Consider the following 21362-nt stretch of genomic DNA (forward strand, 5'->3'; position numbering starts at 1 on the left):
CAGAGGAATAAGTTGTGAACTTCAGTGATTCTATCTGATGGGTGCCCCTGTAGCCCCTGACCAGTGCTGCTAGCCCATTGTGTTGTATGATGCAGGAAAACACAATGCTATGGGGGCTGGGGGCAGCAGGGAGAATTCAGTTGCCTCTGCAGCTGTTGAACATCTTCCTGGAGAAGGAGTTACATTGTTACTATTGCTGGGGCTCCTTAGAGCACCTCTGCTCCAGCCGAGGATGCCTTGTTTCCATAGCAACATCTCTGAATGGTACAGGATGGCCCACAGCTTCAGAAAGGACTTTCTATAAATAGAACACTTACTTGGATGTTTCTACCACCAGTGGATGTCATTAGGGCCTCTGCTCAGGACTCAGATGTATCCTTCCTAGTTTTTGCTTTCTAGAAGGTCATCTTACTTATGCTAAGGAATAATTCTTTTATTCACACCTTCAAGTATCATTTTTCTCTTCCAGTTGCATTTCTGTGGGGTGGGGGTAGGGTATGCACATGTGGGTATATGTGTAGCCCAGAGGTTGACATTGGGTGTCTTCCTCAGTTGCTCTACATTTTTTTTTAATGAGTTAATTTTAGAGGACAGTAGATGGAGATCAGAAGATAAGTTGTGTGAGTCAGTTCTCTCCTTACACCTAGTAGGTTCTGGGAATCAAACTTGAGTTAATAGGCTTGGCAGCAAATGCTTTTAACCGCTGAGCCATCTTATAGTCTGTTATTTGAGGTAGATTCAGCTAGACTGGCTGGCCAGCAAGCCCTGCTTCCCCAGTGTGGGGATTACAGGTACAGCACCAATATTCAGCTTTTCATGTGGATTTGGGGATCCAAACTGATACACATCGTTCAGTGAACACTTTATTGCTTGAGTCATTTCTCAGCCCCACCCCTAGCTCTCTCAACTTACATGTTATATTTCTTTTTATTTATTTGTTTGTTTTTCTTTTAAAGATTTGTTTATTATGTATAAAGTGTTCTGTCTACGTGTCTGTCTGCAGACTAGAAGAGGGCACCAGGTCTCATTCCAGATGGTTGTGAGTCACCATGTGGTTGCTGGGAATTGAACTCAGGACCTCTGGTAGAACAGCCAGTGCTCTTAACTGCTGAGCCATCTCTCCAGCCTCTTGTTTTGTTTTGTTTTGTTTTGTTTTTTTTTTAATACAGCCTTGGCTGTTCTGGAACTCACTCTATAAGAAACAGGCTGGTCTAGAACTAAGAGTTGTACCTGCTCAGCCTCTCAGGTGCTGGTATTAAAGAAAAACGCTACCACCACAGGCTGCATATTTTCATTTCTTGCAGGTTTCTCTTGAAAACTATTTCTAAAGACTTGTCCCTTTGTTAAGTAGCTTTTCCTCTCAGATCTAGCACAGTCCATTTAACGAACAACCCTTTCTTGTTTTTCTTTCCTTTTTTAAAAAATCTTATTTCTGGTAGGACGGCTTTTGTTGTTGTTTGTTTTGTTATTGTCATTTGATTTTCAGATAGGGTTTTGCTGTGTAGCCCAGGCTAGTGTCAAGCTTGAGTTCCTCCTACCCCAGCCTCTTGAGTGCTAAGATGATCACCATACCCAGCAGGCATTCAGTTTTTATTAAAGATAATAAGTAAGTAAATAAGCAGGTCAACTTCTTTCTGAAGGAAGCTGGGCTTTTATCATGCTTGGAAGATGTCATTCTCATTGTCCTTTCAGGTCGCCCTAAGGTACTAGGCTTTGCCAGCTTATTTGCAAAGCTCTGTCCAGAAAAATCACCAATGACCTTTGTATTCCATCAGAATAGTCAGGGGACAATGCACTGGTTGGCATTCACTAAGCCCCTCCTATGAGCATGACACTCATATACCCAGTCGGGACTACAGGTTATAAAGACAAAGTCCTGATTGAAACTGTCTTAAACAGAACATAGAGGAAGACCAGGCTCAGACCTGGAATAGTGCCTGTGTCTGTCTCTCCCAGGAGGCTAGCCTCCTTCCTTTACTGGAGAGCCTTGCTGCTGTCTAGCTTAGTCTCAGATCTTCCAGCTCTCCTTCCCAATTCTAGTTCTGGAAAAATCATAATTGCAGCATGGGCTGGTCTGCTCCTTTAACAGATGATTCTGTAAAAACACTGTGAGAGGGAACCTGCAGGTTTGGGGGTGTATTGGGTCAGCAATTACAAAGATTTCATCACCCAATTCCAAGATTTTTCCTAACAAAAATCTTTGGAAGAGGTGCTATTATTTCTATTCTAGAAATGGTAAAGCTGTGCCTCCTGGAGGTCAAGTGACTTGACAGAGATCACATGGTTAAGGCCAAGCCTCCACCCTCAGTCTGGCTCCAGAGCACTCAATTGCATCCAGTACAGTGTGCTTCTTTCCCATGCAATAGGAAAGAAAGAGAACCAGCAGATAGATGTCAAGGTAAAATAGCGATGGTGACAAAATGGTGGGATATCTGATTTTCTTTCCAGTAACCTTAAATGTTACTACTTTAAGTGATTCCAAACAACCTAAATCATACAAGATTACCACACATACCGCCCAGGGTTTGTCTGTCTAGCCCTAGCTTCCTGGAACCTACTCTGTAAGATCAGGCTGGCCTCTAACTCAGAGATCCACCTGCCTCTGCCTTCCAAGTACTGGGATTAAAGGATGTGCCACCACTGCCTGGCTTTTACAAGATCTTTTAAATAAGAACAGCAGTAACAAATGGTAGCAAATGGAATTTCAGTTTCTGAAGACTGCCTATAAGCTCACAAGAGAGTGATGTAACTCTCTGGTAAAGCTGACTACCCAGTTAGATCCATCTTCCAGCCAGAGGAGGTGCTGAGTGACCAAGAGCATTGCCATGGGGAAGGAAGGCAGCAGGAACATCAGTGCCAGGTTCCTGCTGCTTCTCCTGTACCAGTGAGCTGTTATGGCCAGGGTTCTGCTCAGAGTGCATCTCAGGAGGCGGGACACTTGAAAGTCACGGCTGTAGTGTGTGGTGCACAGAAGCGCAAGGATGCTGTAATGGCTTTTGCTGAGTCTTGGAAGCAAGCTCAGTGGGTCACTTGGTGTTTCTGGGTACAGTTGCCAAAGAGGGTCACAATAGAAACTGCTGTCCAGCAATACCCCGGGCTCAGACTGCCATCACACTGTGGTCCTCCACTCAGAGACACCAGGCAGAGGAGAAGTGCAGGGTGATGCAAAGCAGACGTTTTGGGTGATTCATTCTGTTTTTAATCTAGATCCAGTTTGAAGTAGGAAAGTGCCATATTTAAATGGTGTCTAGGAATGGAGCTAGAATCTTCCAGAGCATTTTCTGATTACCTGTGTCAGATGTGTGTGCTAGTGTTTTCGGTTTTGGTTGTTTTTTCAGAAGAACCTTCTCCTTCCATGGGCCCTGCACTTTTCCCAGGTGTGAAATCTTCTGTGGTGCAGTTGACTATTGGAGGCCAGATCAGCAAACACTAGGACTAGTTGAGAAGGCACTTACTCTGTAGAGTGAATGCTTCAGAGGAAACATTTTGACTCTGGAAAATGAATTACATTAACTTGCATGAGCTTCCGTAGATTAGTATAACAAGCAAAGGCTGAAAAAATATCTGGCAGACCATTTATCATTCCTGAAGTCTATGAAATATAAGATTGTGTGAGTCTTGTTTTCTGGAAAAGGAAAGCGATGCCTCGGTGGAAGTAGTCTGGAGAGGACGCAGGACAGGAGCTCCTTGGTGCCTTTGCTGTTAAGGTGTCTGTCTGTAATTCCATCACTATAACATGGCATGCCTTAAACATCACAAGACATGCCCAAGAAGGAAAGTCCTTTTTGACATGCTGTTGCCGGCAATCCCTCTATGGTAGGTATTCTGACATCATGACTCAAAAGTGTGTTTAGAAGCTTCCAGTGAGTTTAGAGTGTACCTTGATGTGGCCCAGGTAGATGCTGTTAGTCTAAAGAATGATGCTGTGACTGACTGTGAACCACTGCTTGTAGCTGTACCTGAATTAGGGTGATGGTAGACCACTGTCCCTGGCACAGAATAGTCTTAGCCCTGCCACTCGATGCTCACAGTCTTAATTATTTGGCAAAGATTTGTTGAATTTTAGCTATGCTATAGCTTTAGCTAGATGCTCTTGGTAAAGTGACCATCATATACCTTATCACCAGAACCGGTCTTATTTTATTGTGTGTGTATGTGGGGGTGGTGGTGGAGGTATTTTATCTATAACCTGGAACTAGAGTTACAGATAGTTGTGACTTGCCATGCTAGTGCTGGGAATTGAACCTGTGTCTTCTGCAAGAGCATCCAGGGCTCAACTGCCGAGATACCTCGCCAGACCCACCAGGGCCACTTTTGAGAGTGAGAGGGAGCTATCCATAACTATATTGACCCACACTATAATCCTTGTGCTTGGGGACAGAGGCAGAATCATAATTTAAGGCCAATCTAAACTGCATAATGGTTCTGTATCTTAAAAATCCAGAGTAGGGGCTGGGGAAATGGCTTAGTTGGTAGAGTGGTTGCTGGCATGCTGGAGGCCCTGGGTTTGATCCCTAGAACTGCGTATTACCACTTGGTAGTAATTACATGTCTGTTATCCTGGCACTAGATGCAGAAGAATTAGAAGTTCAAGGTCCTCCTAGGATATATAGTGAGTTCTAGGGATGCCTGGGCCCCATGAGGTCATGTCCCAACAAAAGAAAATAATGCAAGCCAACCTAAAATAATAATAACAAGGATAACTCTATTATTGTTACATGATGCAGTCATCACTTAGTGGGGCTAGTTAACCCCAAATGGATAATCAATTGCCTTGAGTATTCATGTCCTTGGGTATATACACCTGATAAACAGCTAGCATTTCCAAAGTAAGTCAAGAACTTTTTAGAGGTCCTGAGTTCTATTCTGAGCACTGAAAAACAAACAAACAAACAAAACCAAAAATGAACAAAAAGTTATAAAAACAATCCTCTTCTACAATTACCCCAGAACTCCACAACCAGTTCCTTGCCTCCTGAACTGTTTGCATAGCAGTGTGTGCAAACACCTCTCACTTCAAGAATTCCTCCACTTATTTGCTGCTGTTTTTCCACACCTCATCAGTCATAGCAAAAAAAAAAAAAAAAAAAAAAAAAAAAAAATGTATCAAAGACAGTCTGCTGGAATCTAACAAACTTTTTCCTTCATTCGTTTGTTGGTTCATTTGTTGGTTCGTTCGTTCCTTCCTCCCTCCCTCCCTCCCTCCCTTCCTTTCTCTCCCCACCCCTCTCATTCTTTCTTTTAAAAGGTTTCCCTAAGTAGCTCAGGCTCCCTTCCAACTCATGGCAATCCTCCTGCCTCTGACTCCCAAGTACTGAGATCATAGGCATATGCCACCATGTCTAGCTCAATCAGCTTTTCCTGCTCAGGGCCAGATGTAAGAAGTATTTTCGTCTTTGTGGGCTATGTGATGTTGCAGCTATCCCTTGCTGGCACTGTATGATGAAAATGGGCAAGTTAGGCTGTGTTCCCAAACCTCATTATTTACCTATACAAATGGCAGACAAATTTGGGCCGTTGTTTGCCAGCCCAGCTTTGTATCACTCTGCTCACCATGTCATCACTGTCTGTTCCCCTCTCCCTATCTATCTCCCTGTAGTCTGCTTTTGTCACAGTTTCTAGCATCTTCCGTGGATAGCAGTCCTCTGTCTTAATCCATTGTAAAGAATGAATGCTCTTTTTCACCTTCACACACTTGTTTGGTTTTGGTGACATCATAGTCCTTGGTTTATCTGCTGATGGTGGTTTCTTTCTTGAAAGTTTGATACTGGAATATCCAGACAGCTGGAATATCCCAGGGCCCAGTCCTCTCTTCCCTTGCCTTGCCTGCCCTCATACAGGCACCTAATCAGAATGTACTTGAGTGACTAAAAGACATTCTCACTGTCGTGACTGAACAGCTGTGGGATGTTACAAGCCAGAGTCCATGAGCCCTCCACGTGTGTAGCTCTCCACCTCCCCTCCTACTGCAGGTGATGTGTGAGAGCTGTTTTTCGTGTGTCCCATCCATCTTTGTGGGGTTGTTTCCTTAGAAACATTTGCGTCACTACTAGCTTCAATGGTTCATGTATACGCTGAGAGACAGATGTGTGTCCTTTTATCAGTAGCATGTACAGTAATCACTAAATAGAGGAAATAGTTTAGTTTTAAATTGAAGTTTTATGCCCAGAGTGGTAGTGCATGCTTATAATCCCAGCATTTGCAAGTTTGAGGTCAGCTTGATCTACAGAGAGTTCCAGTCCAACCATGGCTACATAATAAGGCTCCGCCTCAGAAAACCAAAAACTGAATTTAAATTTTATAATGTAGATTACCAAAAGTTCTTAGAAATGGCTTGTGCTCATGTATGAGCTTTATCACACTCTCCTGTTCTGATGCAGTGAAACGGTCAGTGTAAGAACAATGAATCAAGAGAATTTCTGATCAAAATTTTTAGGAGACTGGAATTGATTTCCCTACTTCTCTTATTCTAGGCACTCGAAGAGGCCCAGAAAGCCATACAACAGCTCTTTGGCAAGATCAAGGATATCAAAGACAAAGCAGAAAAGTCAGAACAAATGGTGAGTTTAGGTTTCTTCCTTACATGTTTGCACCAGAGCAGGAAGTTAGCTTCTCATCCAGCCACAGTGATTACCAGGCTCTTCCTCCCCCTGCCTGCCAGTCACAGTCATGTGGTCCTCTCTGTGAGTGTATCCCCGACTGCCTCAGAGGAGCTGCTAGTCAAAGGTGACTCATGGGCCTTGCTGCCCTACATTTACAGCTGCTTTCAAATAGGAAAATATCCACCACCACCCCAACCCGCCACAGATAGTTTCCTAGCCATTTTGGATGCCTTTCTCTAGCATGTTTCTAGCTTGTGTTTCCCAAGCTAGATGTAATCTGGTAAGTAGCTCACTAACACTGGTCTGTGTCTAGGGTGGCGCTACCACGTCCAGGATGCATGCACACAGTTTGAATTAGTTCCCACTCTCCAAATTTGTAGGTGATGAGCTCAGAAGGCGTCCTGCTGACCAGGAACCCAGCCTTCACCACAGCTGCTGCCCAAATCCTGAGTCATGTGATGCATCTAAATGACAGTTTCCTCAACTATGAAATAATGTCCATCTCACAGGATCTCTGAGCAGAGTACACCACACACCATCAAGCAGTGTGATTATCAAGTGACACTAGCAAAGATGACATTTGCTAGAGTTTGTTGTACTTAACTTTGTTTGTTTTGAGACAGGGTTTTACTATGTAGCTCTGGCTTGAAACACTATAGATCAGGCTGGCCTCGAACTCACAAAGATCCACTTGCCTCTGCCTCGCAAACACTCAGCTGTTATATTCAGGTTTTATGCTCAGCAGTAATGTCATGATTCTAAGCTGCTGTTCTGGACTATGAACTCTCTTCCAGCCATGTGGGACACAATGATAAGGGAACTAATATTTGCCAAAATCTCTCAAGATGCCAAGCACAATGCCAATTCCTTTATAAAGTGATTTGACATAGCCCCCTGAAAACCTTGCAGTGAGATTTAGTGTCATTGCTGTTATTATTTATTTATTTATTTTGATTAATTATTTTGTAGATGAGGAAACTTAGCAAGAAAATTAGCCTGAGAAACAGAGTGTGTAAGTGGCTGAGCTGAGATTCAGCCCTATATTTGTCTGAAGTTGAACCCATCATATTTTTCTCTGTCCTTTTTGGATGCCCATGAATGACCTTTGCAATTAATTTCAGCAATCTGTTTGGCAGAGTAGCCTTTTATACATTTGCCCTGAGCATTCCTTACATGCCTTGCCATTAAAGGCTCTGTTTAGAGGGCTGGAAAGATGGCTCAGTGGTTAAGAGCACTGGCTGTTCTTCCAGAGGTCCTGAGTTCAATTACCAGTACCCACATGGCAGCTCACAAGGTCCAAGATCTTGACACCTTCTCACAGACACACATGGAGACAAAACACCAATGCACATATAATAAAAAGAAATAAATAATTTTTTTAAAAAAAGGTTCTGTTTAGGGAATTGTAGGTAGTTCAGCTTGCCTAAAGCAACACAAGATATGCGATACAAGATCCTGGGAATGAAAAGACCAGTAAGCTATGGCACAGAGACATGAGAAAGGATAGAGTCAGAGTCAGAGGTGGAGGATTTGTTGGCTGTTGAATACAGGGATGAGAAGAGGCATAGATGAGTAGTTTAAAACCAGTGGTTGGTTTAGAGAGGTGGCTCAGCATTCTAGAGCTGGTTGTTCTTTCAGAGAGCCCTAGGACTCCAATTTGAGTCTTTTTTTTTTTTTTTTTTTGTTATTTGAAACAGGTTTCTCTAAGTAGACCTGGCTATCTTGGAACTCACCCTGCAGACCAGGCTGGCCTCAAACTCAGAGATCCGCCTGCCTCTGCCTCCTGAGTGCTGGGATTAAAGGCGTGCACTACCGCTGTCCCACCCCAGTGTGATTCTTAACACCCATATGGCAGCTCACAACCATCTGTAACTCCAGTTACAGGGAATCTCATATCCCTTGTAGGCATACAGGTGCTACCCAGACATACATGCAGGCCAGATATACATAAGACAGACAAAATGGTTGCTAAAGCCTCCCAGACCAGAGCTAGTAGGGTATATGCAACTGTAAGCTTAGCACTGGGGAGGATGAGCAGGATAATAAAGAATTAAAGGTTGGGTTGGAGAGACGGCTCAGCAGTTAAGAGCACCAGCTGCTCTTCCATAGGACCTGGGTTCAATTCCCAGTACCCACATGGCAGCTCATAATTGCCTGTAACTCCCATTTCAGTGAATCTGACATCTTCACACAGACATACATGCAGGCAAAAACTGAATGTGCATGAAATAAAAATAAATAGAAAAATTTTAACAAGAGATTTAAAGGCCTTGGCTGCATGCTGAAGCTTTGTCTCTCTCAAAAAAAGATACAGATTGCTTTCGAGAGACGATAACCTCAGTATTAGAAGTGTATGATCAGATTACAGGGCCAGATGCGTTTCTGATGTATTATGTCTTTCCACATCTTCTTTTGACCACATCAATTTCTTTTTCCTGTGGTGGTGGCAGTGAGAGAGCTCAGAGGTTTGTGCGGTAAAGGCTTGTGGCTATGCAACAGAATTGTCTTTACCAGTTCATCTAGAGTGGTTAAAGTAACAATCAGATCACGTGAGCTTAACGCATTGTAGGAGTCTTCATCTCACTGAGGCATGTATGTATCTAATGGTTAGACTATTTGTCCTTGGCATGCATGGAACTCCTTTCTTTCCAGGCGTCAGAAAGCTTGGAAAGTAAACCAAATTGCTATTAAGAAGGTGTGCCTTGGGCTGGCAAGATGACTCAGTAAGTAAAGATGCTTGCTACCAAGTCTAAGGGCCTGAGTTTGATCCCCAGGATTCACAAGATGGAAAATGATAACCAATTCCACAGGTCATTTTTTGCTTTTATATACACACACTGTGAAATGTGTATACACACACACACACACACACACACACACACACGCACACACACGAGTGTTTCTGGGTCACTGTAGACTCAGTCTAGTGAAAGACTTCACCTGTATGTTAGTGAAATGGAGACTGGGAGTGACTGGAAGACATAGTGTTCCCATAGCATGCTCTGTTCTCTCACCTGTGCCTGAACAGCTGGCAGCTTTTGCTTCCCAGATTGCCCTCCTCTTAGGAGGTTATGTGTTAAGTTTGCCAAAAGCACTGGATTTTTATCTTTAAAAAAAAAAAAAAACATGAGCCAATCTGTTATTTATTTATTTAGTCTTGAGATCAAGAATAAACTACAGCTTCATTAATAAAGGCTGCCTCAATGCAACAAGCCGAGTCTAGCACCTGTAGTGGCAGAAGGCACATTTACTGTAGAGGGATGTGCTAGACTTGACTTCTCTACCCTATGCTCAATGCTATATTCCATCAAGAGCGAAAAATAAAGTAGATTTCTTTCTCTGGGGGCTTTTATGACCCTAGGTATGAAATGTGATGAGATGCCAAATTTAAAAACAAAAATCAAAAAACATTTGAGACAGGTTTTGCTAGGTAATCCATACTGGCCTTAAACTCAATGTGTAGCCAGGCTGTCTATGAACTTGTGATCTCCATGGCTCAGCCTCTCCAATGGTAGGTAGGATTATAGGCATGTGCCACCACACCCAGCCTAAAAGAATGATTTTAAGAATGGGGTCATTTACATGTGGTAGATCTAGACCAAAGGGACAGAGCTGGGTACAGTGGTACATGCCTATAATTCCAGGGCTTGGGAAGCAGAGGCAGGAAGATTGCTACAATTTTTTTTTTTAAAGATTTATTTATTATTTATACAGTGTTCTTCCTGCGAGTATACCTACAGTCCAGAAGAGGGCACCAAATCTCATTATAGATGGTTGTGAACCATCATGTGGGAGCTGGGAATTGAACTTGGGACCTCTGGAAGAATAGTTAGTGCTCTTAACAACTGAGCCATCTCTCCAGGCCCTGATTGCCACAAATCTTTAGGGCCAGTCTGGTTTACATAGCAGGCTCAAGGACAGCCAAAGCTACATAGCAAGACCTTGTATCAATAAAAAGAAAGAAGCTGAGGACTGAAGACATGGCTCAACAGTAAGAACACTTGCTGCTCTTGCAAAGGACCTAGTTTGGTTCCCAGCATCTACATCAGGCTGCTCACAACCATCTTAACTCCAGCTCCAGGGACCCAGTGCCCTCTTCTGGCCTCTGTGGGCTCCAGTATGCACACATGTATATAAAACAAGAAAAATAAACTTTTTCTCTTTTGCTTTTTTTTCTCCTTAAAGACAGGGTCTCTGTACCTAGCCCTGATTTTTCTGAAACTCATTATGTAGAACATGCTGGCCTAGAACTCACAGAGATCTGCTTATGTCTGCCTTGTTAGTAACTGGGATTAAAGATGTGCATGTATCACCATACCCAGCCCAAAAACATATCTTTAAAAAAGAGAAAGAAGCAAACAGAACATAAGAGGAACTAATCATTGCAAATTATTTTAGTTTTATATTGTGAGAATAGTTTCATTTTTTTCCTAGAGACTAACCTGAGGTTGTTTTGATTTTACGTGTATGATTTTCTTGTAGAGTGACTTGAAGGTGGGTTTACAGCTTTCTTACCCTCCTCCCCTTTTTCCTGTTGTTTTCAATGTTTAGGTGAAGGAGATCACACGAGATATTAAGCAGTTAGACCATGCCAAGCGCCACCTGACCACCTCAATCACGACACTGAACCACTTGCACATGCTGGCTGGTGGGGTCGACTCCCTGGAGTAAGTAAGCAGCATGAACTTTCCCAGGGAGCCCATGGGAATGCTCCACAGAAGGACAGTGACTTCATGGATTTGTTCACTTCCCAGCCAAGCCAGCCTCACCATCCTGCCCCACTTTTGGAACATTGATCTCAAGTGTTCAGTCACTTTTGGTGTTCACAACTTAACAAAAGAGCTGGGGATGTAGCTCAGTGGAAGAGTACCTACTCCATGTTCCCAAAGCCCTGGGTTCCATTCCCAGCATTGCAAAAACAACAACAACAACAAACATCTGCCTTAATAATAATAATAAAATGGTGGACAGGTGGCCTGAGGAGGTGACAGAAAGCCCATGAAAATGACCCTGAGAAACGGGTCATTTGGTGTGATAGATCTAGACCAGTTAAGTCAGACAGTGATTCAACTCAGTCACTCCCTAGGGCCTCTGCCTTGGCAGCCTTTCCTCCTTCTCTTAGGCTGAGTTGCACCTCACCAAAGAGACCATTTGTAAACAAATCTTTGATGTATCATTCAGCCCACTTTTTTCTAAAACCCATGTTTTCAAGATTGTGGCTTTCTGTTTAGCACATTTAGAAACAGTATTAAGAGAAGTTTCTGGTTGTTTACTGTGAAGCAGTGATTCAAAGCCTCCTTCTCTAGTGCTCCAGCTCCTGTCTGTGGGGAGTTTCAGGCTGATTCCCCCACCCTAGTCATAGTGGAATTTCACATGTGGACAGATCAGCCTTCACAGAAGTGCAGATGTGGCAGGAATGGAGGATTCCCAGAAGGAAGGAGGAGGGGCCATATCATTCCTAGCCTGTGCTGGGTCTACCATGGGTAACAGAGGCTCCCTGGCCCCTTGCGGGAGTGATCGGTCACCCAGGACAGCCAGCCAGTGCGTCTAGAAGAACCGTCCCCCTTCTCCCTTCCCACCAGGCATTTTGTAGTAGCAGGTAGAGGTGGCAGTGGAGCACCGTGGCTTAAACTTGAGCCTTTCCTTGAACTGTCTTGTAATGGAATTACATTTAACGTGAAAGCCAACCTCAGTGAAAACTTTAGACCTAATAGTTTGTCCTTTGTTGCCACGTATAACTGTTGGTTTTATCAGCATCTTTTACTTAAGCTTCGTGCTACCCTTAGCAGTGGGGCAGGTTGACATCTCTGATACAGTTGTTTATCATTGGCTTAAAACTGCAGATTGCAGCTAACTTGAAATCACAAACAGTCATCCCTTTTGTATTATAGAAAAATGGTTTGGTTCTCTTGTGCGCTACAATCCTCAGTGACATTTTATGCAACAGTCCCTTAAAATCGTGCTCCTTGTGCAATGCCAACCCAAAACCTTAGTCTGCCCATAGTCCCTCCTGCCATCTGACGAGCATCCAGCATGCACCTTCTTTTGTACCCCGTGGCATATAACTTACATTGCTGTTTCGAACTTAGTTTACCCTCCTTGCTATTAAGTAAACACTTACTGACTCTCCCTTACTGAACAATGTCACCTGTAGAGTTGAAGATAAACCCTTATGTTTTTCCTTTCCCGTGCTCAGCACCATACATAGTCAGCACTTCTGGGAAGTTTTATTAAATATAGCTGCTTACTGTTTCAGAGCTATCCAAGTCATCCCACATGTCTATCTGTGTCTTTAGTGTTTGGTTTCTAGTTCTCAATTTCTGTCCTTGCAGAGCCATGACCAGGCGCAGACAGTACGGAGAAGTTGCTAACCTCCTTCAGGGTGTAATGAATGTTCTGGAGCACTTTCACAAGTACATGGGAATCCCACAGATCCGGCAGCTTTCTGAAAGGTAAGATGTCCTCACTCTGCAACTCGCTCTGTAGACCAAGCTGGACTCGAACTCACAAATCTGTGTGCCTCTGCCTCCTGAGTGCTGGGGTTAAAGGTGTGCACCACCATGCCTAACTCAGATTTCTTAAGTTCTAATACATTGTCTTATTTCTTTCTTGGAGTAATCTTTGTGATTTGTTTCCTATGTTCTCTCTTTGTAGAACTTCTACTACATGACTGTTGTAACTTGAAATCTGTCACACAGTGCGTCTTTCTAATTCTCTACCTCGTCCTTTGTGGATGCTATCTTAATCATTGGCTCTGTCTTCCTGTTTTACCTTGTTCTTCACTGGTGCCCATTCTGTTAAATGTTTTATTTAACAATACACTTTTTAATTTCGGCATATCTAGATGATTCTTTCCTCAGGGGCATAATAATATCCTCTGAGATCTCTCAGAGATTCACAACTCTAAGTCTCTGTAGGCTCTGAGTTGCTGTGTGTCTGTCTATCCTGTGTGTAAGGTCTTCAGTTTGTTGACTGCCTTGGTAGTAGCACTCTCCAGATGTTTAGTGACTCTCAGCTGAACTCAGATGAAAGCTTGTATTTTTGGTGGGATTTTACAGTCTTGCTTGTTTATTTGTTTGTTGGTTGGTTGTTTTTTTGAGACGAGGCTTCTCTGTGTAATAGTCCTCACTGTCCTAGAACTCTCTTTTTAGACCATGCTGGCCTCAAATTCGGAGATCTGCCTGCCTCTGCATCCTGACTGCTGGGGTTAAAGGTGTGTGCCACCCACCACTGCTTGTTTTTTTTTTTTTTTTTTTAATGTTCTTATTACTCTGATCAGAAATCACTGCCATCTGCTATTAGGGAGAGGAGGGGTGCTCTGCTTAAGGGAACGTAACTCTTCTAAGGTTACTGGGGCCAGACCTTCAGGATCAGGCAGATGGTAGGCCAGAGGCCAAAGGCCTGATCTTCTTAAATATTTTAGCCATTGGGCCACTGCTGAAGCTCACAGACTCAAGGGACCAAATCTGACTGAGCATTTAGAATAAGGATGCAGACATGGTTTCTGGCATCCACATTACTGTGATTTGAGCCACATAGATACTTCTAGAGGTTGCCTTCAGAACTCTCTACTGTTCCTGGTATCTGCCACTTCTTGTCTTTATATTTTCTTTGGTTTTAGATTTATTTATTTATTTATTTATTCATTTTATGTGTGTATTTTGCCTTCATCTATGTGTGTGCACCATGTGTGTGCCTGGTACCTGTGTTGGTCAGAAGAGGGCTTTGAATTCCCTGGAATTAGTTGTAGGTAGTTGTGAGCCACCATCTGGGTGTTGGGAACTGAACCCAGATCCTCTGCAAGAGCAACAAAGTGCTCTTAATTGCCAAGCCATCTCTCCAGCCGCTGTGTCTTTTCATTTTTGAGACACACTCTTAGACTTTGATTTTCTTCTTTAGTCTTGTTCTATCAGGAAACCCAGACTATTTAGTCTATCAACCTCTCTTGCTTGTCTTTTGACTTCTATACAAATCTTTTCATAATTTCTAGGAATATGAGGCAGGAAGGGGAGGTTGCTACAAGTGCTAGGTATAACTTCGTGCAGTGGAGATGTCCAGGGATTGTTAAGGAATGTCGGAATAGTTTTGGCAAAGTGCTGGGGAAGTCACCACCCTTCCCCTTCCTAACCCTTTTACACTTAGAGGTGGCTAGTTGCCATATCTGGGAATGTGAACAGCCAAGAATGTCCACAAGCAAGACCTCATGAGCTTAGAAAAGAAGAATCCCTAGGTGGAGAAGACAGATCTGCTCTCAGTTGGTAGGGAGGAGCAGAAATGTGGCACAACCTGCTCTAGCCTGGGGGTGACTCAGAGTGATCTGCTGCTGTTCTTTTATTCTTTCTGTCATCTACCTAGCATACATGTACTATGTGCCTTCTGCAGCCTAGGCCCTGTGGATACTAAGCACATGCTCTTCCACAGAGCTATAGCCCTAGCCCTATCAGCCTCCCCCCCACCCCCAATTTTCTGATCCAGAGTTAGATTAATATGGCAGTACAGGCCAATAGACATGGAGAGCAGCTGTATTAGACTTTAGATTTTTAAGAGTCTGCCCCTAAGAGAGATCACAGCATATTTATCTTTCAGTGTCTGGCTTATTTCATTTACTTTAAGTCCTCCAGGTTTATCTATATTGTTGCAGATGTCAGCATCTTCTTTTTAAAAGCTGGATAAAATCCCACTGCATATATGCACTGTGGTTCTTTAACCCGTGTTTGTCCATCAAAAGACTGTTTGTTTCTGTATCTTGGCTGTTGCAAACTTAATGCTATGAGTAGGGCAGGGCAGCTATCTGTAAAGAGTGCAGATTTCATCTCCTTTGGGTATATACCCTGTGTAGATTCATTGGGAGTTTTTGAGGACTTCATATCATTTTCCATAATAGCCTCACCACTCACTTATCATCTCTGCCAGTGGTATCCAAGTGTTCTCATCCCACACCCTCACCAATACTCACCGTTTCTCCGTTTGAGATTAGTCATCCTGGTAACCAGTAATACCAGGTTTGGAGGCAAACATGGGAAGGTCAGGAATTCACTACAAGTGAGACTTTATCTCAATGAGGTTTGATTTTCTTAAATTTATTTATTTATATGTGTATATGTCTGTATGAGTGTACTTGTTGGATCCCTTGGAACTGGAATTAATGGTGCTTGTGAACCACCCAGCATGGGTGCTGGGATATGAACTCCATCTCATGACTGAGCACAGCAAGTACTCTCAACCATTGAGCTGTCTTCCCAGCCCCCTCACTGATTTTTTTTTTTTGAGACAGGGCCTCTCTCTCTATAGTTTAGCCAGAGCCAGGTGTTGGTGGCGCACACTTTCAGTCCCAGCACTTGGGAGGCAGAGGCAGGCAGAGATCTCTGAGTTCTATAGTCTAGCCAGGACCTCACTTTGTAGACCAGGCTGACCTCTCACACTCACACAGAGATTTGCTTGCTTGTGCTTCCCAAGTGCCGAGATTAAAGGTATGCACCACCATACCTGGCTTCCTTTTGGGGTTTTGATTTGCACACCTTTGGAGGTGTTGGACATTTCTTCATATGCCCTGTTGATATTTTTTTATGTCTGCCTTGAAAAAAATGCCTATTTAGATCCTTTACCTGGTTTGAAAACTTACATTTATTTTATTTTGGGGGAGTGTGAGTCACAGCATGCAAATGGAGGCCAGAGGAAAACTTTGGGAGTCAGTTCTCTTCTTCCATACATGAGTTCCTTGGGTCAAACTCAAATCCTCAGGCTTGGTGGCAGATACCTTTTCCTATGTGTCTCAGTGGCTCTTTGCCTGGGTCTCTCTCTCTCTCTCCCTCCCTCTCTCTCCCCCTTTCTTATTTTAGACAGGGTCTTGGGTATCCCAGGATAGCCTCAAACTCTCCATGGAAGTGAATTTGATCTTAAATTTCTGGCCCTCCTGCCAGCACTTCTGAGTGCCATGAGTACACTTATTCCCCCACGCCTGGTTAGGAGGTACTGGAGCCTGACCCCAGGAGTGACTAGCTAGTAAGTGCTCCACCAACCAAATGTATCCTTAGTGAGCTATATAGTTCCCAATATTCTGATTCATAGGCTGCCTTTTTGTTTTGTGGGTTATTCCCTTTGCTGCACACAAGCTTTCTTTAGTTTAAAACAATTCCATTGCTTGCTTTTTTTTTTTTTTTTTTTTTTTTTTTGCCTGTGTTCTTGGTGTGCTTTTTTCTTTTTCTTTCTTTATTTCTTTTGTTTGTTTGTTTTTGGTATTTTGAAGCAGGGTTTTTCTGTGTGACTGTCCTGGAATTCACTCTGTAGACCAGGCTGGTCTCAAATTCACAGAGATCCACCTGCCTCTGCCTCCTGAGTGCTGGGATTAAAGGTGTGTGCCACCAGTGCCCTGCTATTTGCTTAAAAAAAAAAAAAAAAAAAATCAGGCTAGAAAATTGGCTCAGTGGTTAAGAGCTCTTGTAGAGGACCTAGGTTCTATTCCCAGCACCCACTTGGCAACTCTAAGGAGACCAAGCAAGCAGAGACACATTTAAGAGAGAGAGAGAGGAGAGAGAGAGAGAGAAGAAGAAAGAAAAACACACAGTAATAAACTTAAAAAAATTAATTTCTCAAAGGTACAGTTTTATAAATTTGAAGAAACTTAGTGAGCACTGTTAGAGTGTCATTCTCTTAAAGCAGTGTTTTTCAACCTTCCTAATGCTGCAACCTTTTAATACAGTTCTTTATATTGTGGTTATCCCAACCATAAAATTAGTTTCCTTGCTACTTCATAACTGTGATTTTGCTGCTGTTATAAATTGTAATGTGAATATCTGTGTTTTCCAATGGTCTTAAGCAACCCCAGTGGAAGAGATTGTTTGACCACCCCCAAGGGATTTCTACCCACAGTTTGAGAACCATGTCTTAAAGAGGGAGGGAGGGAGGGAAGGAAGGAGTCTTGTTACATTCTGTATATCAGCCCTGCAAACATTTGTTACTACTGGCTGAACCTGCTCTTAGTATAACCTGTGTGTGCGCGCGATACTTCTGTCAATGCAGCAAGTGCGAGTCTGCAGCTCTGAAAGGAATGTGGTGTGAGAGCTGCTTGTTTGAAATGCTTCACTGCCCTCAGTTTTCCAAGAGGTGAGAAAATTTTGAGCAAAGTCCAGACTTCCTATTTTTAGCATCATTTCTGGTGCATTGTCCTCCCTTGTGTTTATATAGTGATGGTAGAACCATCTGGAAATAATAGAAATAACTGTTTGTTCAGGGGAGGAAAGAAAGCTGATAGTTACCCTGTGCATTGCTCAGTGTAATGCCTTGCTGTCTATAAATATTGCACAAGTCATACGCAAGGTTGCATTCTCAAGTCTTTGCCTGTATATTTGAAATATGAAGTTCATGGGCCTTGAGTTGCTATTTCTTTCAACTACCCTTCTGGAAAATGCCTAAATATTTGATGTAGTATTGAAGGAATGATTTTTTTCTTTAGTATCTTTACATTTCAGATCCTCTTGGCTTGAACATATCCACAAGAGCAAATGCTTCCATTCAAGTCAATATTTCCAAGAAAGAACGGGAGATTCTTGAAGTTCTTTAAAAAAAAAAAAAAAAAAAAAAAAAACAAAACAAAAACCAAAAAACAAAAAAACAAAGGAAAACCTTGGAACCCTTAAACCACCCCCCCCCCCAATGATCCCAGCTATGTCTAACCTCTTTCTTGAGGGAGAAGCCTGTCAGGTTGGGAAGTCATATGCTGTGGTGAGGAAGAAAAAAAAAAAAAAAAAAAAAGAATGGAGAGGTCTGATTAGCTATTTGACAAGTTCTGTCTGGACTGCCTCATACTGAGCTGTGAGGGCCACATTCCATGATCTCAGAGCCTCCCCCCCCCCCCCCGCCAAGGCCCTGAAACTCTAGGTTGATATTCTTTTTTTTTTTTTTTTTTGCCTCAAAAAGTGACATTTATTCAAAGAAAGAGAGAGAGAGAGAAAAAAAAAAAACAAAACAAAACAAAAACAAGATGTCCATCCCTTGGCTCCCTTCCCTCCCCCCTCTAGCTGTTCCTCAGCCCCCAAGGACTGAACCCTGGCTAGGGCCAGGTAGCAGGACAGCTCCTCAAATGAGGTCAGCAACATTGAGGGGCATCTCTTCAATGGAGGTATTGTAGAATGTCTCAATGTCTCGAAGAGTCCTCTTGTCTTCTTCTGTCACCATATTAATAGCCACACCTTTACGCCCAAAGTGCCCATCACGACCAATTCTGTGGATGTAGTTTTCCCTGTTGGTGGGAAGGTCGTAATTGATGACTAAGGAGACCTGCTGCACATCAATGCCTCTGGCCAACAGGTCAGTTGTAATTAATACTCTGCTAGAACCAGACCGGAACTCCGTCATGATCACATCTCGTTCCTTTTGGTCCATATCTCCATGCATGGCGGAAACAGTGAAATCCTGGGCATGCATCTTCTCAGTGAGCCAATCCACCTTCCTTCTGGTATTGATAAAGATTACTGCCTGGGTGATAGTCAGGGTTTCGTACAAGTCACACAATGTGTCAAGCTTCCACTCTTCTCTTTCCACATTGATGTAGAACTGACGGATACCCTCCAGGGTCAACTCTTCCTTCTTTACAAGAATCCGAATGGGGTCTCTCATGAACTTCTTGGTCACCACAAGGACATCAGAGGGCATTGTAGCAGACAATAAAACTACCTGTGTGTTACTGTTAAGCTTTTGGAATATATCATATATCTGGTCCTTGAACTCATGGCTTAACATTTCATCTGCTTCATCCAGTATTTGGGGGACAGGAAACACGCGGCCAGGGGTGCCCACGATGATATGGGGGGCTTCCATCTGCAGCTTCTGCACCTCAGCACGCACATTGGTGCCCCCAATACAGGGATGGCAAGAGGCACCCATGTAGTCTCCTAATGCCATGACCACCTTTTGTATCTGCTGAGCCAACTCACGAGTGGGTGGCAGAACCAAAGCCTGAGTAGCCTTCAGATCTAACTCAATCTGCTGCAGAATTGATTTGGCAAATGTAGCTGTTTTCCCAGTCCCAGACTGGGCTTGAGCAATCATATCATATCCCTTGATACAAGGTAGAATGCTCGCTGCTGGATGGCTGAGGGCTTCTCAAAACCATAGGCATAAATACCATGGAGGAGGGATTCTGAGAGATTCATGTCATCTCATTCCAGTTACTCTCGATGATGCCTTCAGGCTCCATCCCGTTGGGGCCATTGTCTCTGGATGGAGAATCCTGACTTGCAGACATGATCCTTAGAATCTCTAGGTTGAGATTCTTGGTAGCACCTATTGCGTTATAGTATTTGACTAATCCCCTCCATTCAGTAAAGCCATTATATGGGAAGTCAGTACACTTATTTCAAAGCAGTGGAGGGTATTTTCTTTGGATTGTCACAAGATAATGAATATATTCTGATAATTTTCTATAAATCTCTAGTTTTCTTACTCTTTGTCCGCCATGACTTCTTATAAGTGATGTTATATTTAGAGAGGGGCACCTTTGAGAAACCCTGTGATCACATGGCATGAATGATACCAGAGAACTCATTGATAATTTTCTAGATAACAGGATGCTTCATTTCCTAGTAGTAACCAACTTCAGATAGCTATCACACAACAGACTAAGTTTATTTGGATGCCAGGAAGAACTTTTTTGTTTGTGTTTGAGGCAGGGTCTCTCTGTATAGCCCTGGCTATCCTGGAACTCAAAGAGATCTACCTGCCTCTGCCTCCTGAGTGCTGGGAGTAAAGGCATGGGCTTCCATACTCAGCTGCTGGAAGGAACTTTTAATCCTTCCTGCTCCATGTTAGTTGGTATGCTAATGGCAAGTCCATCAACTTATTTCTAGGATCCAGTTTAGACTATTGGTTATTCCAATGGTTTCTGTACTGCGAGGAAATAACAAAGAAAAATACTTAAAAGAGGCAATGGTTGCTGGACTAGTGATGCACACCTTTAGTCTCAGCTGGTACTCTGGAGGCAGAGGCAGGTAGAACTCTTTGAGTTAGAGGCCAGCCTGAACTACATAGCAAGTTATAGATCAGCAAAAGCTACTAAGTGAGACCCTGTCTCAAGAAATGTAAAGCTTATTTTGGTTCATGGTTTCAATCTATGGTCTTCAATCTATGGTCACTAACTATGTTGTTTCTGGACAACGTAGATAACATCATGTAGTGAGCACATGGCAGAGCATGTGAGCTCACCTCAGGCAGACATGAGGCCAGGAAAAATATAGCAAGGATCTGAGGACAAAATACACCTTCTATGTGAGCCAGTAATATGGCTCAGTGGGTCAAGATGCCTGTTACCAAGCCTGACAACCCAGTTTGATCCTTGGAACCCATACAATAGAAGGAGAAAAACTGACTGGTACAAGTTATCCTCTAACTTACACACTCGCACTCCTTCTGGGGCACTGCCAATCCTAGCCAGTGATCTACTTCTTCAAACCGTGCCCCATTTCCTTGTTCCGTCACTTCTCAATTACCCCATCAAATGGTCAATCTGTCAGCGGATTAGTGCATTGGTGAAGTCTGTCCTCATGGTCCAGTCACCTCTCAGTAGCACTGCCTGAAGATCAAGGCCTCAACATAGGAGTCTTTGGGGGAATAATTCATAATCTGTAACCATTATTATAGAAAGCTGCGGCTTACATCTCACCCAGAGAATGCCTGTGAATGTGATCCATCTTTGTCGGTAATGTCTGCTGGGGAATAGCTGCTCTTTCATCTTAGTCACTGGGAGGCAGCCACTGCTGCAAACAA

The 21362-nt window shown here is 43.2% G+C and overlaps 1 protein-coding gene and 1 pseudogene across 2 annotated transcripts in view; one reads left to right on the plus strand and one right to left on the minus strand.

The window, feature by feature from the left end:
• The window catches only part of Vps53 (VPS53 subunit of GARP complex), a 127812-nt gene that overhangs the window by 33869 nt on the left and 72581 nt on the right, over positions 1–21362 (plus strand). For both annotated transcript variants that reach the window (XR_007834245.1, XM_051179978.1), the window contains exons 5-7: positions 6474–6560; positions 11154–11269; positions 12935–13054. Coding sequence is in view for 1 of the 2 variants with exons in the window: in XM_051179978.1 (XP_051035935.1) it covers positions 6474–6560; positions 11154–11269; positions 12935–13054 (323 nt within the window). In the remaining variant the exon portion in view is untranslated. The remainder of the gene's footprint in view (positions 1–6473; positions 6561–11153; positions 11270–12934; positions 13055–21362) is intronic.
• LOC127218898 (eukaryotic initiation factor 4A-I-like) lies at positions 18559–19845 on the minus strand (annotated as a pseudogene).

This window comes from Phodopus roborovskii, unplaced genomic scaffold, assembly GCF_943737965.1.
Source record: "Phodopus roborovskii unplaced genomic scaffold, PHOROB, whole genome shotgun sequence".
Classification (NCBI taxonomy): Eukaryota; Metazoa; Chordata; class Mammalia; order Rodentia; family Cricetidae; genus Phodopus; species Phodopus roborovskii.